Source organism: Tachysurus fulvidraco, chromosome 15, assembly GCF_022655615.1.
Source record: "Tachysurus fulvidraco isolate hzauxx_2018 chromosome 15, HZAU_PFXX_2.0, whole genome shotgun sequence".
NCBI lineage: Eukaryota > Metazoa > Chordata > Actinopteri > Siluriformes > Bagridae > Tachysurus > Tachysurus fulvidraco.
Genome location: NC_062532.1, coordinates 8,845,973 through 8,862,614, shown reverse-complemented (window position 1 = coordinate 8,862,614; position 16,642 = coordinate 8,845,973). Strand labels below are relative to the sequence as shown.

Genomic DNA, 16,642 nt, shown 5'->3' with positions numbered 1-16,642 from the left:
CATGATTCATACATCAATTTGTGCTGAAAATTAGTGTTGCTTTCCTAACAATCTGAGGTATACAAAAATGCTTGAGAAACACCCACATCATGTTACATTGTTTAATTAACAATTAATGAATAAAGCACATTTAATACTTTTTACTTTATCAGCCTAATAAAAACACAGAAGGCCCATCTCTATTAGCATTTTTTAATACAATAAAAAATGTGTTTAAATAGGAGTATAAATATATAAATATAAGTTGGTATTTACATAACTAACATAGCTAAATACATTACAGGTCACAGGTTAGCATATATTCACCTCCAGCTAGATAATACTCTGCAGTGCATAGGCACACTAAAGGCCAATCCAATAAAGTATACCCCAGAGAAAAAGAGGTAGATTTTTCCTTTTCCCCCCTTTTCAAGCAGCAAAATAAAGGTCATACACAACACACAATTTCCTCTTTGTACTAAAGCAGGGTTTTAAAATAAAACTGTCTTTAATAACTTGGCATCTACTGTATGAATGTACAGCTGTAGAGTGCATTTACAAAGCCATAGCTCAATGAACGAATATACAGCTGGAGTGTATGGAGGGCACAAGTGGGTAGCTGCATATTGAGAGAGAGAGAGAGAGAGAGAGAGAGAGAGAGAGAGAGAGAGAGAGAGAGAGAGAGAGAGAGAGATGTCTGGCTACGGATCTTTCTTCATTCCAAGCACGTGGCAGATTTCTTCCATGCTCTTTCCCTCAATGAAATTGCTCATCTCTCTGCAGCTTTGTATCCTTCTCTATATTTTGTCATCTCACCTTGTATGCCTGTGGAGAATGTGGGCCAAGTCATGACCTGAGAGCAATAGTCTTTTGCCACAGCTGATAAGTTCACACTTAACCGAGCCCTTAACACACAGGCATAGATCACCGTGTCATGTTTACTGTCTGGCTACTCTACGTCACCTCCCATGGCACAGATAGAAGAGATGGTCAATATTAGACTAATATTAACTATATAAGACCCTCAATCTTTCAGTCATCATTAAGTATTCACCAAGCTATGTTTTCAGATATTGATCAGATAACGATCAGTCAGATGATCACTGAATGGTTCACCATCACTCATCCCTTAATTTCATACCACAGATGGATTATTTTGCAAACACTTCCCCCAATTTACTGGTCTACATAATTTCTTCATATTATCTCCTGGTTATATCAGTTACACATGATTTTCTCCAATATCTGGTCCCTACAATTCCTTCCACTTAAGCAGTGTTCGATTTAACGCAGGCAGCAACAGCATTCTGCATTGTTGAAAAGACCACTATAGCATATTGTTTTCCCTTTCACAAGGCACACCTTTCCTTTGCAAAAACAAAGGGAGGAATTATTTTCCAATTACCCTAAGAGTTCACAGAAAGAACTTTCAATGAGCATTAAGATACTGAGACATTTAAATAACTCAATAATAATAATAATAATAATAATAATAATAATAATAATAATAATAATAAAACTAGTTCTGCAATTGAGTGTTAATGAAAGTTTATGGCTGCAATTATACAATTATCCTCCATTAGTTTCATGGAGACACTCAGGGGAATTCCCACTGTGCAAATGTGTGAATGTAGTCTGAAAGACGGATATTCTACAATAACTGTCTTCATGCATATCCTGCCTACGTTCTGTTTCTCTTCACTGATGCTATTATTAGAAACCTTTCTCTATCTGAATGAGCCAGGAGGTTCTAACTGTCAAATAAATATAATAAAAATAATTATCTTATAATAATATTATAAAGTATAATAAAATAATGGATTCAGTTTCATGCATAATGATAATGATTCACTTTTTATCGCACTTCAATGAAACATCATTCTACCAATCATAAGGATTACACAAACTAGGTTTCTCAGTATACAACCAGAGCTGAATAGGTGAACAACACATGAATATTTCACAAACCAATTCCTTCATCCATGGGAAATAAATTAAATAATGATGGTAATGAAAAGCCAACATAATGACAACCTTGTCAAGTCCATTAATCTGGTGTTTGTCTACCAACCTGGATGAAGGGCTTTCTTCAAATGGAAAAAATTCCTGACACAGTGTAATGATTGGTATTTCCACCATGGGGACGGATATGAAATGCAGAAACAATGGCAGTTTGAGGAACAGGAGAATGGAGTTTATGAGCTGGGAGTGACAGAAGGGCAGCGGAAGGGGAGTTGATAGAAGGTAACTCCATAAGCCAGAAATTACATGAGAATTGGGATTAGCTTGAATGGAAAATCTGATGTTGTCCAATGGATTTATGAAGAGCAAAGGCCAAAGAGAACGATGTTGAGAAGGTATTGTACACCACTTGAGTCCCACTTGCTCAAGGCACACGAGTGAAGTAAACGTGAGTGTTGACATCTGGTGTCCTCTTGCATTTTTTTCTCTTTCAGAAACATCATTATCTGTGAGGCAGGGAAATAAAATCTCTGCAGACAAAATACATTATATATTTTTTTCTTTGGGCTTTGGTTTGTTATTTTTACTTATATATTCCTTAAATGCTGCTGTGCAATGGCCTGAGAGTGATTAGAGGCACACACCTACAGCGAAGAAACCAGAGGTTTATAAATGTTTATAATATTAAAAATCCTCAACTAAACCGCTTTTGGTGCACAGAGGAGCACACCTTCCTATAGAATTCAGTTCCAACTCTAACTCAACACACATGCTACAGGTAATCAATCTACTTGCCTAGCCAGATCAGCTGTATTGATCGAAGTCAGGAACTGAAATCAGAAAGAAGGTTGATTTCAAGGGAAATGGTCACTGCTTTCCAAGCATCCACTACACCCAGCCTGATATCAGAAAACCGGGAAAGAGAATGAAGTAGAATTTCCATGCACCATGCTTTCAGTTCTCCGTATTTCTGCCTGCACGCACACACATAAGCAATGTTTCCTGCTCATGCCTTCTCTCTCCAGTAGCGACTAGCTGAAGCTCGGCTCAGGTTCCACTCTCCCATTGCATAAAAAAGCTCACACATTGCTGTAGTGTCACAGGACAGGAGAATGACGTGCACCGATTACGGATTTGCACTTCTGCTTTTCGTCGCGGTGTCTTGTTGCCCTCACAGGATCACTTCTTTGCTAGCCTTGGGTAGCGATTTGGCCCCAAGGGCAGGAATGCAGGGGACTGACGGCTGTGTTGACGGCAGCACTGACTTCACCAGAGGCTTGGTGTTACGGCCCAAGCGTTTAGAGTCTTAAATGTATATGTGGCTCTGGAGTTGTTTTGACACCAGACACTTGCTGAGTGGTGGTAAACCATGTGTGTGAACCCTTATATTTGTCCAGTAGGTTCCTTTGCTCCCTGGGGGTATCCTGAACACACTGGCCAGCTGTCCTATTTGCATGTTCACACTACTGCTTCCTGAGTGAACACATGGGCAGACGTTTGGCAAAACAAAATGCTAAACAAAAGGCAAGGTGCTATAACAACTCCACGTGTTGTAAATCAAATCTTCATCCTTCTAGTCTCTCCCCTCAGTCACAGAGGACACTGTTCAGTGGTAAATGGGCCTGCCTCTTTCTTTTTCCTGCGTTTCTTCTTATGTGCTGTCCAACAGGCAGCAGCCATTACCACCAGGACCAGCCCGACAATCAGCAAGACCACTGACACCACCTTGGTCTGAGGGAGATCATTGTATGTGTAGGTCACGCTTGTGCCAGCTATACCAATCACCAGTGAGATGATTCCAAAGGGGAAGATGCAACGATACCAAGATTTCTCCATGCCCCCTGTTGCCTGAGAAAGCCTCTCCAAAGATGACAGGACCTCTGGTACTTTAGCTGCCCCCTCCTGAGTCTGTCCCTCTTGGTTGGTGCTTGAAGAAGGCTGGGGCTGGCATGTCAGGTGCCCTGTAGTACAGCCCATCTTAAAAACCAAATGCCTTTAGCCTCAATTACCTTGAGTTTGTTGGAGGCCAGGTGGAAACTTCCTCTACTGTACTCCAAATCCAGTCCTGATTTGAGAAAAGATCTAAACAGGCAGATGTGAAACTATGTGCAAGATGAGTATGACCAGCAAAAAAGGTCTGAAGTCCCTGCACAGTCCTCCTCTCTTTCTAGGCTGTGCAGTGTTCCAATAATCTGCACTGTGAATCCGCAGCAGCATGTTGAACACTCTCCCAGCTAGACTGTGTGCGGGTATATAATGTGCCAAAGGCAGGGGGTGGAGTAAAGATGCAGTGAAGGGGCCGGACACCAGAAGTGATTGGCTAAAGCCGCAGTGTGACGATGAAGAAGAGCAGAGGAATGGGGATCAAAAGGAGAGCTGGAAAGAGGAAGGGAGGGTGGGAGTTAACCATTTAAAATCCATGTCTCACTTTTCCAGGGATCCCTGCAGTCGTTCTTCCTTACAGGAACAGAATAACAAATATATCCCAAAAGAACAGTTAATATGAGCATGTGACAGCTTTAAAGACACAAGAATATTATGCAGTATCCTGCAATTTCAAGTAATTTTTTTTATCTTTGTTAGTGATCAAACAGAGGGAATTCCATCTGAGAGCACAGATGAGCTCTGCACCCTCACTCTGTGGATGATTAAACCCTCCACACACACTCATACACACACACACTCCTGTGCGTGCCCACACACCCTCACCCACCCACGCAGCAGCAGACAAAGGCAGGTTGCCAAGTGCTTGGAAAAACGGTTTTGTATGGATGTCCATGTGGAGTTTCTACACGATCTGGATACTGAAGGGGTTTTTGACCGTAGAGAAAAGAAAATCAATCCAGAGACACAAATCCCAGCTAAAGGACTGAAGAGAGGGCTACTGTAGAGATTAGAGAGAGAAGTTGTGATTTTTAACTCTCTATATTTGATGTTTCCTTCAATGATCACAACTAGACTAGCAGTGACAAGAGTATTACAGAATGATTAGAAAATACTGAGACAAAGCAGAAATGAAAAAGTTGAGTCAAAATTGATAAGTAAAAAAAAAAACAAATAAATAAAGAAGGAAAGTGCATCATATTTTACAGTGCATCCTAGTTAAGTGTCTTTATTCCATGTGTCTAGACTTTGGACTGATAATATGAGACCTGAATTGAAGTTTGACATGGTTAATGATGTCCATCAACAAAAATCCCCATGAACTGACGGTTCAGTACCAGAAGCTGATTTAGAAAACACTTAAAACAATTCAAATGTTTGGAAAAATCATCTGTAAATAAAAGATACTGAACATTGTGCCACAGTATGTTATCCTCTGAAATACTGTTTAACCCTCAAGGCACTACTATTTAGAGCAAAGCTAAACTACTTCAGGATGCAGAGACTGCAATTCACCCTCTCAGTTTGTGAAGTGGTTCCACAGCAAGTAGGGGCAAACACTGTTACTGATGAGTGCGATGACTCAGCACTGGCAGCTTTAACTTCACACGCCAGCATATCCGAAGCATAGAGTGGAATCACAGAAAAAGGGTTAAATGGGACAAGATGTTGTGGCATACTGCACATGAGGACAAATGTGCTGTTGGCAGGGGCACAGAAAAAAATTATGAATAAAAAATAAATATCTGGTGGCCTTCAGTTGCAGTTCTCCCACTTGTCTTCTAAAACTGCCTATATGGTTAACAGTGAATATTGAGAACTAATTAACAAAACTAAATCCATTTTCATTGCTTTTAGCATTAGGAGTGTGAGATAATGGCTGCCACTATTTATAATACTATGTATTTACACAGGGCAGCAGGACAAAACAAAAAACCTTTATATATACACACACACACACACACACACACACACACACACACACACACACACACACACACATATACACACACACATATACAAAGTGAGCAAACAAAAGAAAAATCTAAATCAAATCAATATTTGGTGTTATTTTTTTGCCTTCAAACCAGCATAAAGTGATGGCATGGCACCCACAGAGCCCTGATCTCAACATCATCGAGTGTGTCTGGGATCACATGAAGAGACAGAAGGATGTGAGAAAGCCTATATCCACAGAAGATCTGTGGTTAGTTCTCCAAGATGTTTGGAACAACCTAGCAGCCGAGTTCCTTCAATAACTGTGTGCAAGTGTACCTAGAAGAATTGCTGCTGGTTTGAAGGCAAAGGGTGGTCACACCAAATATTGATTTGATTTAGATTTCTCTTTTGTTCATTCACTGCATTTTGTTCATTTATGAAAATAAATGTTTAACACTTCCATTTTTGAAAGCATTCTGTTTACAGCAGTTTTTCACACCTGCCTAAAACTTTTGAGAGGAACCAAGCTCAGGAGGAAACCCATCCTCATTTGGGTGACACTGGACAGTAAATAATGTAAATGTAAATTATGTCACTTTTACAACAATTCATAATAGCGCAACCGAGAGCTCCTAAGGAACTAATGGGTTAGCGCAGACGCTGAGTGTACCACTTATTCCTTCCTGCCAAAGTCTTCAAACGATTGCTGATAAAGTCCAGAACATACAGCTGACTGACGCAACAATGGCTCAAGGCATAGCAGCACCAGCCACAGCAATCCCATGAATCCTTGGCAGGGTGACCACCAGGCAACGAGACTCCAACCAGGGCTAGAACATCAGGATCGACAAAGTAGCTCCATAAGAGGAGACGATCAGATATCAAAAGGCCTACATGTCTAATCAGGCTTATAAGTGACACATACTGTAACTGACACACAAGGCTCGAAGCATATGTAACTTAACTTAAACTTAAAGTGTTATCTGGGGATCCTCCTGAGAACATGTGCACTCACAAATGAAAGTAAAAAGCATAGATATAGGCTGTGACAAGAATTAAGTTCATCTCTTTGTTTCATTCATTCATTCATTTTCTACCGCTTTATCCGAACTTCTCAGGTCACGGGGAGCCTGTGCCTATCTCAGGCGTCATCGGGCATCGAGGCAGGATACACCCTGGACGGAGTGCCAACCCATCGCAGGGCACACACACACTCTCATTCCTCTTTGTTTCAAAAGTTATTTAAAAAATCTCCTCACAAAACTTTACCAACATCATGTTAAGCAATATAGTTCCATTTATAGTAAAATATACAGAATGAATTAGTGTGACAGAGCAGAATATGGGGGTTAAGGAAATCTGTCATCCCAGAGTATGTGAGCCAAGAATCAATGATTGTAAACACTGAGAGCGCTTGGCATCAGACAAACACTCGGTTATGCCTTTGAGACACATTATAGATCATGACTGGAAGGAATATCACTTGAAACTTCATCATTATAGAGAATCATCTTGTTTCACGATTGCATGGAATTACAAGCCATACACCATAGTCACCTACATGTCTTTCCCTCCGTTAAAGCAGGTCAATGCATTGATGATATAAGGATGAGCTTGGTGGTTTAAATGTGAGTGAGTTCATGTATGTGGGGTGGATGCCTCATCTGTTGTTTGTCCACTTTGTTGTGCTCTCTTTTGGTTTCCCCATTTTCTTGGTGAGTCACTGAGAAAGGAGGAGTGCGTAGGGGTTGGAGGAGGCTCCAACCAGCACCACCTGTCCCCCCCGTCTGGACCAGCCTACATGGCCAGGATCTCACTTTCACCTACAAGAGTCTGGCATAAATAAAGTGCTCATACAAGTCATGGAGCACACTGATCACACTGCGTACACTCTACACTGATGACAAATCGGACTTTCATTGTATTGCAAAGGATGAGTCACACTGTTGAGCTGGCAGCATGTTAAATCTATGCTGTGCATAAAAGCTATGTAGTTGACATATAACGCTGCATAAAACCAATGTGTCATTCATGTCTTCTGTGTAACCAAGGAGACATTTAAAAACTGGTTCATTGTGCTAAAAAATACATGATTACACATGCAGGATCAGATCAGTGAGGAAAACTTCACTAGTTCTTATCTCAGCGTGATCTCATCTGCTGGGACTCTCGATAACCTGTAAGTGTCAATAACTGGATTGTGATTCTATATTTTTTGATAAGCAATTTATTTCCAGTAGTATTTTATTTGAAGGCCCAGCTAATATGTATACTCTGCCAAATGTGTTTGCCTGTTCTTATGGGATATATTTGCTAGATACCCAAGAATAGATTTTTTTTAAATCAGACCTGCAGACAATAAACACTGCTGTCTTATTCATAAACTACACAATTCTGTTTTTAAGTCAGTTGTAGAATAGAGACATTCTCCCTTTTCCCAAAATAACAGGAAATAATACAAATGGTAACTAATTGTATAAATGTGTCTGCCTATATTGGTTCTTGCATTATAGTATGTAATAACTTCTTTAAGCCTGCAGAATAATTAAAAATAATCCACTGATCACAGACAGAATATCTGAGTGAGATGGAAACAAATAAATAACTTTTTGCCTATGCAATCTAAATTCTTAACAAGCACTTGGCTGTCATTTATTTATGGACCAATTGTGTTTGTGTTTCTATGCATAATTCTTATTTTTATATAAATGGTTTACACATTTAAGAGGATACAGGATTATAAAAGTTCAGTGATTGTCCTCTGGAGATTTAAATTTCAATAGTAAAATAAAATCTAATTTATTCCCAAATTCTTTGCAAAATTGTGATTACCATTTCAAGCACTATCAAGAAACCCCCAGGTGCTCAATCTTCTTATTTTGCATGTTTCGTTGCTTTCAACACACACAATAATCTATGTAATGGCAGAAGGTGCAAACCGGGGGGGCAGGCACAGCTTAATCTAATCTAATTTGTATCATGGTGCTGTCTGGTAAAAACTCAGAAAAACATGACTCATGAGACACATGAGACCACAACATGCATATTAACAGACTTTGTAATATAGATACTTGAAATGTAAAAGCTGCTGATGAGCTTACAGATCAACTCCTGATTTAAAATGGAGGTAAATAGATGAGAGACAGCTGTTAACTGCAGCTGGCAGATTTATTCCTGCTGCAGCCAAGCAGCTGCAGGCTCTTGGCTATCAGTATTTAACACAGCAGATAAGAGGCATTTGAATAGACATCTGTCGAACACATACAGCATAAAAATCCTGCTTGTGTCTGGTGTAGGAGCATAGTATCCAATCTGTGCATAGGGCCTAAATCAGTCCAGGGTCATCACTTTGTCCACTCGATGTGAAAATGAATGTCGTCTTTCTTTATGTTTGAACTGAATCGATGTCCAAAACCAGGCTCGGAAATTGAGCACCTCCCTCTCCCAGAAGCGAATACACACCACGTAGGGCTGTAGCACTGAGGTGCCCAGAGGAGGAGGAATCACTGATCAGATATAGGAGTGCATCACACATGGCCTGTAGTAAGAAAAATGCAAAAAGCTGCTATCATATGTGTAATGGAATAAAACACAGTTAAAAACTTTTAGGTAGTAAATTTGTCCAGGCATAAAATAGATTTGATTAAAGGCTTCCTTCTTGAGGTCAGAAAAGTAAAATGATCTCAAGGGGCTGAAACTGGAAATAAAAGGAGCTTAAATATAAACTGGCTCGAGGCATGAAGGAAGATGCTGCAACCTGAATGTAAAAGTATGATGTCATTGTATTTAAGAGAAAAGCAGAGGTGCTATGGCTCAGACATATATATGCCAAAGAAGGTTAAACAAGTGATGAATCATTTCCTGCTTTATTTCACAACATAGTCTAATAAAACAGCAATGGTGCAGATGTACCAACCTGTTATTACAGGTGCTGTATAAACCATCAGTAAGTAAGTACACAGTGCTAACTGTAGTCCTTACTGGAGTGTTGAACTGTTTTCATATTTAGAGTTGTTAGCTGTGTTAGTCTCTGATAGAGTGACTGGATAAGGTCATGCATTATTGTTACTTTCTTCCTTGTCCTTAAAACTTTATATTTGCATCTTAAAGGTTCATTTACACTGAAATATTACTTGAACGAAATCTGATATTTCTGCCTTGCCAAATGTGTGGGCAGAAAGTGTGGGCCTGAACATCCAAACAAGTGTTTAAATGACATATTTCCTTAACAAAAGCCGACACTTGTATACCTTTGCCTTTCACACAGGTTCTTTTTGATGAACACAAGTTGATGTTTTGATGAACATTATTAAATTACTCCTCGTATTTTGTCATTTATAACCGGCAATTTCTGAACTAAATTATAGATTGATCAACACCTACTCAATACAAAACCAGACCTGAAATGATGTGTATGTGGTAATGGATTAAAAACCTTAAAAATAAATAGAAAGAAAAGAGGAAAGATCCACTCAGGATAAAGACTGAAATATGCCAAGTGTGACTCTGCTCATGTAACACATCACTGTTTTCACTTTTTTCCTATTTTACAGGAATTATTATTGTATTATTCCTGTTTTATGTAGTTTAAAGTAATCTGCACAAATTGTTTTAATTTTCTAAAATCATACATCAGCAAGTGAGCATAGAAAGATATGTTTCTGAAATTTGAGGGGTGAGAATAATCTCTTACCTGGTGCATGTGGATCTCCAGCTTCAGCTGAGCTACCTGTAGTCTCAGGCTGTGCAGATCTTCTAGCTCTACCTTGCTGCTATAGGCCAGTAATGGGGGCAGACAGGGTTGCCCTGAGATGTGCCACTCAACCCTACTGCGCAGTGGACACAATGCTCCATGCCACCATGCCATCTTCCTCTCCCAATCTGAGGGAAACCATTTATACATTATTTATATATTTGACTCTTGCATGATGGGTGCAAAACCCTGCACTCTTACCGTACCTTTGCAGATAAGAATGGATGCCACTGATCTATATTCCTCTATATTCTATATTTTCCTCTTTTACAAATATTTCAGGTAATCCCAAGATTTGTACATAAATCTTTCATGAATGGAAAGAGACCAGTTTTATGAAACACACCAACCTTGTTGGTCCATCTAGATATGGAGCTCATCTCTGGCTGTTTACGTGCAAGGATTTATCACTCTATATGATAAATGCTAAATAATCTGATACAAAGTTAGTGAAATGAACATGCATTAAGACTGAATTAAATACTGAGCTATGCCAGTGTAAAAAGCTCTATTCTGTTGTAACCTTTATCAGAAAGGCTTCATTAAATACCTTTTTTGAGGCGACCAGCTTCCTTAATGACCAGGCCCATCATTTTTTCCAGGCCTGCCAGCATTAGTAGAGATTCATATTCCTTCTCTGTGGATGGTTCTGTACAGACATACACAAACAAACAAACAGAGTGCAAGATATTTTCACATACCCCTTAACTGGAGGAGTGCAGTTTGCACATAGGCAACAACACTTACTTGCCTTTTAAAAGCTGCCAGAATATAAACTATATTATTACTGTTGTGTTAAATCAGATGGGAGCATTAGATCAATTCTCTCCTGAATGAGCTGCCTGAAAGCTTTAATTCCACATTACTCCCTCTGGTCTTGTGGCTCATCTCTCAGTCTCTCCTCCTACACCCTTCTGTTATGATCTCTTGCAGACTCCCTGAAGAGTGTTCTCTCTCTTCAAGCCTGTTCTTTTAATAATCTACTACCTGGACTCCATCCCATTTGGTGGCTTTGGAGCTCCGCGTTATAGCAGTGAGTCAGGTCCAGCCCTAGCTGCGTAAGGACATCCAGCTCTGCTTCCATGGTTGCTTTGTGGACAGAAGCCCATTCTGTGGGAAACTGGCACATTTAGAGGTCAAGGAGCCATAAGATGCTGATCAAAATATTCTGAGTGATGTAGAACAATCGATGTTTGGACTGAGGGCAAAATAAGGCAGCTGTGTCATAATAAATAATACCATCATTATAAACAGATTATCAGAAAGATGGAACATATGAAAAACTGTGGCAAATAAAAAGACATCTTAAAAACAAATTAACACCATAACATTGCAGAATATAAACTGCTCAGAGCAGAGACTGATACATTAGTGTTTCTTAATACATACGTGTTAGTACTAGACGTATACCTAAGGCAGGTAATTCAAATCTACCAAAATATCAAAAACCATAGCCCACGTTAAGATCAAGCACACAGGATTCGATTTTTTTAGTCCCTTTTGTAATTCCTACTCGAAGCCAACTGACAGGTTACAAATAATGCCACACAAACAAATTTCTAAACATAAATTTAGTGATTCATTTATTTGAACCTTGGTGTTTGCTCCACCAAAAGCACAAATTAGCTGCTCGGATCTGTTGCAAACTTTGAATAGATGGCATTGAAAACAAAAGAAAGGAGGCACTGGATTGTTCTTCTTCTTTAACCAATTCTGTAAGGATACAGTACTAATAAGTCTCTTCTTGGAGTGGTCTCTCTCTGGTACAGCCTTAGAATGTCTGGTCAAAACTTTATTCCACAGCCTGGTAATAGTCACACAACTGGCAAATTAACTTCTGAGATATTCAAATAAAGCTCAATGTCAATATATGACATACAGTGGTGTGAAAAAGTGTTGGCCCCTTCCTGATTTTTAATTTTTTTTTAAAAATTAAATATTAGTCAAAATTAACAAGTAAACAAAACATGCAGTCTTTAAATGAAGGTTTTTATTATTAAGGGAAAACAAAATCCTAACCTACATGGCCCTGTGTGAAAAAGTGTTTGCCCCTAAACCTAATAATTGGTTAGCAGCACCCTTAGCGATAACTTGCAAGGAGTCTGTTACAGCAATGTGGAGGAATTTTGGTCCACTCATTTTTGCGGAATTGTTGTAATTCAGCCACATTGGAAGGTTGTCGAGCATGAACCACATTTTTAAGGTCATACCACAGTATCTCAATAGGATTCAGGTGAGGACTTTGACTAGACCACTCCAAAGTCTTCATTTTGTTTTTCTTTAGCCAGTCAGAGGTGGACTTGCTGGTGTGTTTTGGATCATTGTCCTGCTACAGAACCCAAGTTTGCTTCAGCTTGAGGCCACAAACAGATGGCTGCACATTGTCCTTCAGGATTTTTTGGTAGACAGCAGAATTCATGGTTCCATTTATCACAGCAAGTCTTCCAGGTCCTGGAGCAGCAAAACAGCCCCAGACCCACACTACCACCACCATATTTTACTGTTGACAGGTGTAATGGGACACACACCTTCCAAAAAGTTCGACTTTTGTCTTGTCAGTTCACAGCATATTTTCCCAAAAGTCTTGGGGATCATCAAGATGTTTTCTGGCAAATCTGAGATGAGCCTTTATGTTCTTTTTGCTCAGCAGTGCGTTTTTTCTTGGAACTCTGCCATGCAGGCCATTTTTGCCCAGTCTCTTTCTTATGGTGATGTCATGAACACTGACCTTAACTAAGGCAAGTAAGGCCTGAGTTCTTTGGATGTTGTTGTGGTCTTTTGTGACATCTTGGATGAGTCGTTGCCGCGCTCTTGGGGTAATTTTGGTTGGGCGGCCACTCCTGAGAAGGTTCACCACGGTTCCATGATTTTCGCCATTTGTGGATAATGGCTACACTGTGGTTCGCCGGAGTCCCAAAGCTTTAGAAATGGCTTCATAACCTTTTCCAGTCTGATAGATCTCAAATACTTTCGTTCTCATTTCTTCCTGATTTTCTTTGAATCTCTGCAGGATGCATAACTTTTGAGAATCTTTTGGTCTACTTCACTTTGTCAGTCAGGTCTTATTTAAGTGATTTCTTGATTGCGAACAGGCCTGGGTGTGGCTAAAGAAATTGAACTCAGGTGTGATAAACTAGTTAAGTTATGATTTTAAAGGGGGGGCAAACATTTTTTCACACAGGGCCATGTGGGATTGGATTTTGTTTTCCCTTAATAATAAGAACCTTCATTTAGAAACTGCATGTTGGGATTACTTGTGTCAGCTGAAACATGAAAAAAAAAGGAATGGGGCCAACACTTTCACACCACTGTATAATAAAATGCTGTTTCTAGAAGGAGGTTCATATTTTGTTTCAAAACATGCACACACACATACATGCACACACATACACATACACACACACCCCCACACATGGGCACGCACACACTAACTTGTTCTTTTTGGCTCGTTGTGTCTGCCATGATGGTAAAAAAGGAGAGGGCACCCTGCAACACAGAAAGCACATAACAATCAGCAGGAAATTTAAATAAGGAACGACTACTGATGCTAAACAGCAGAGGCTAATTTTACCATTGCTCTTTAGGAGATGATGCTACACTTTGCATTTTTATCTGTTGATCTGAAGAAGTTCTCTCTTCTGTAGAAGATACACCGGCATTCTTCACACCTCTGTCTGGTTCTAGGGAAGATCTGGTCATCTGACAGGGCTTTATCTGGACATTGACTCTTGTAGTTTTCTGCGTCAAAAAAGGTTTTATTCCCGACTGCTTCCCTTTGATTGTGGGCTGAGATAAAGGCACTGTTTTGCCCACATCCTGCCGTGCAGCACTGTCTCCACGGGCAGCAATGCGTTTTAATTGTTCTCCACGCTGCCAGCTTCCTTTCACTTCAAAGGTCAATGAGGATTTTTGTGGGTTTCTTTTATCGCTGTCATTAACAGCAGGAGCATTTCTAGCAATGCTACTTGAAAATGTTTTTTCTTGGTAAATCGCGCTAACTGCAGAGCTGCTGCGGATTTTGAAAGCCTTTTTCAGAGCTTGTTCTAGGAGCTCAACCTCTTGTCTCTCTTCCAGAGGAACGTCTAAAAAAAAAAAAAAAAAAGATGCTAATCATACACATTGTGTGGTTAGTCAGTGAATTAGAGTGAAGAAAGGGTTTGGACAAAAGTGCCAACATGGAGTCTATGCTTGTTTACCTCACGTCATGCTGCATGTAAGTGATCTACAGTGACAGCTAGAAACTTGATTATACTGTAGTGTTTATTTCACCACAACTGCTCTGGAGATGAACACATGGTTGCTATTATATCAATAACTAATATGCCTGGTTCAGCCAGTGAAGGGAGTATTTAGTTAATGTGGTACCTGTATTTGCTTCTTTATCTATTTCAGATAGAGAGTCTTGCATGTCACAGAGAGAATGAGGAGAAGCTTCTTCCTGCAGGCCATCGGAGTTTAAATCAGAAAACACCCAGGATCTAGTACTAGACCTCCATCTTCACTGTTTTTATGCACACCTTTTTTGCACTGACACTTTAACTCTGGACTTGCACAGCACAGTGCCACTCTATACACTATTTACACACCATACTGCACCTGGACACTTTAAGGACAATCTTTAAAAACCAAACACATTTATGTATACACATTATTTTTCCACTTATATTTTCAATATTTTATATAGTTTTTTATTTAGTTTATAATTTTTTAATTATCTATCTCCCTTTGGGTTTTTTATCCTAAATTGCACTCCTTTTTTTATACTTATATACAGATATCGTACCCTGTATGTATGTTTATGTGACAAATAAAATTTGATTTGATTGATTTGATGTCAGCAGAGCCGCAAAACCAAACAGAAGAGTCACCCAGCTTCGGTCTGTTATTAAAATCAAGTTTATCCAGAATGTTTAAAAGGTAAGCCTATAAGAGTATACCTAATAAGAAAACTATATAATCACACTGTCGAACAGACTTTCCTTTCATTGGCCAGGTGTATTACCTAACACTGCCTAACACTGTAGGTCGCACAAAGACAAGGTAAAGGAGGTCCCTTTAGATTGGGTGGTTTTCTGGGGTAAATAGTGATGGCCAGTTCGTGAATGAATCGTTCTTTTGAACAAGTTCTTTTTAGTGAACTGGATGAACCGGTTCACCAAATCGGACTGATTCGTTCTAAACAGTTCGCGTCTTGAGTCAGCGCTGATCCACAAGTTACTAAAGTTACTCACTTTCGGTCATGCCTGACAGTCAGTCCGACTCTAAATAAACTAATATCCCGGAGTATATGTAACTCCTGTACACTGAACTGAGACATGTTGTGCTGAGAGAACTGTGAGCTCGAGCTGTTGATACTGCGCATGCTTGAATAACTGAACTGATGCAGCGAATCACCAGTACACTGAACTGAGAACTGTTTCTTTCGGACGCGTCTTCGAACGAGCTCATTCAAACATATAGAACCATGTTGCACTATCATAAAACCTTGGGCTACATTAATGTATGGTTGTTGTTTACATCCCGACTGGAACTTGTGTGTATTGTGTTGATTCATCTCACCATGTTTCACGCTGGTCGACGTTTCCGCTTCACTGCTGTCTTTCACATGTGTTTTCCTGCCAAATGACACACGTTATTATTAAAAACTATTAGCTAACCAGCATAGCTAGTAATAACACGACTTACATGGACCGTAAAATGTCTTTATATTGTCGGATAGTTTGGGTTAGTTTCAGCTCCTCGTCTCTGCAGAGTCTGATCGCTTCACCCACAGGTGAAGACATGCTGAAACACAGATATATCAACTGTAAACTGCTCTGTGTGTGTGCGTGTGTACACATCCACAGGAAGCACAACATGGATAACTTACATATAGCGTTGGTTTAATACACTCGCCTCATAAAGTGGCAGTTTCAAGTCACACACCAGGAAGTGAAACTTTACTCATAACCGGTTACATTTGTATAAATCAGCATATGTTGTAACTAGTTCACGTTATTCACGTTAATAACTTCTATTCTGCTGCAGCTACCAGAAACCGTCTAATACACGTGTTATACACTAGCGTGCTAAAAGAGGTCTGACAATTTTTTTTAAGGTCTGACAAAATAGAACGCAACGCAGCTA

The 16,642-nt window shown here is 39.6% G+C and overlaps 1 protein-coding gene and 1 long non-coding RNA gene across 2 annotated transcripts; both read right to left on the bottom strand.

The window, feature by feature from the left end:
* Window positions 1-178: 178 nt before the first annotated feature.
* LOC113639519 lies at window positions 179-3,536 on the bottom strand. The gene is made up of 2 exons (XR_003439847.2): window positions 2,051-3,536; window positions 179-804 (listed from the first exon to the last, which is right to left on the bottom strand). It is a non-coding gene; the product is annotated as an uncharacterized LOC113639519 (long non-coding RNA).
* Window positions 3,537-7,972: 4,436 nt separating this feature from the next.
* Window positions 7,973-16,617, bottom strand: LOC113639516 (tubulin epsilon and delta complex protein 2). Its single transcript, XM_027141397.2, has 10 exons — window positions 16,386-16,617; window positions 16,202-16,300; window positions 16,076-16,131; window positions 14,088-14,598; window positions 13,949-14,002; window positions 12,242-12,320; window positions 11,504-11,636; window positions 11,067-11,165; window positions 10,457-10,644; window positions 7,973-9,301 (listed from the first exon to the last, which is right to left on the bottom strand). The coding sequence occupies exons 2-10, from the start codon at window positions 16,297-16,299 to the stop codon at window positions 9,149-9,151; spliced, it is 1,371 nt and encodes a 456-aa protein (XP_026997198.2). The 5' UTR covers window position 16,300; window positions 16,386-16,617; the 3' UTR covers window positions 7,973-9,148.
* Between the last annotated feature and the right edge of the window lie 25 nt (window positions 16,618-16,642).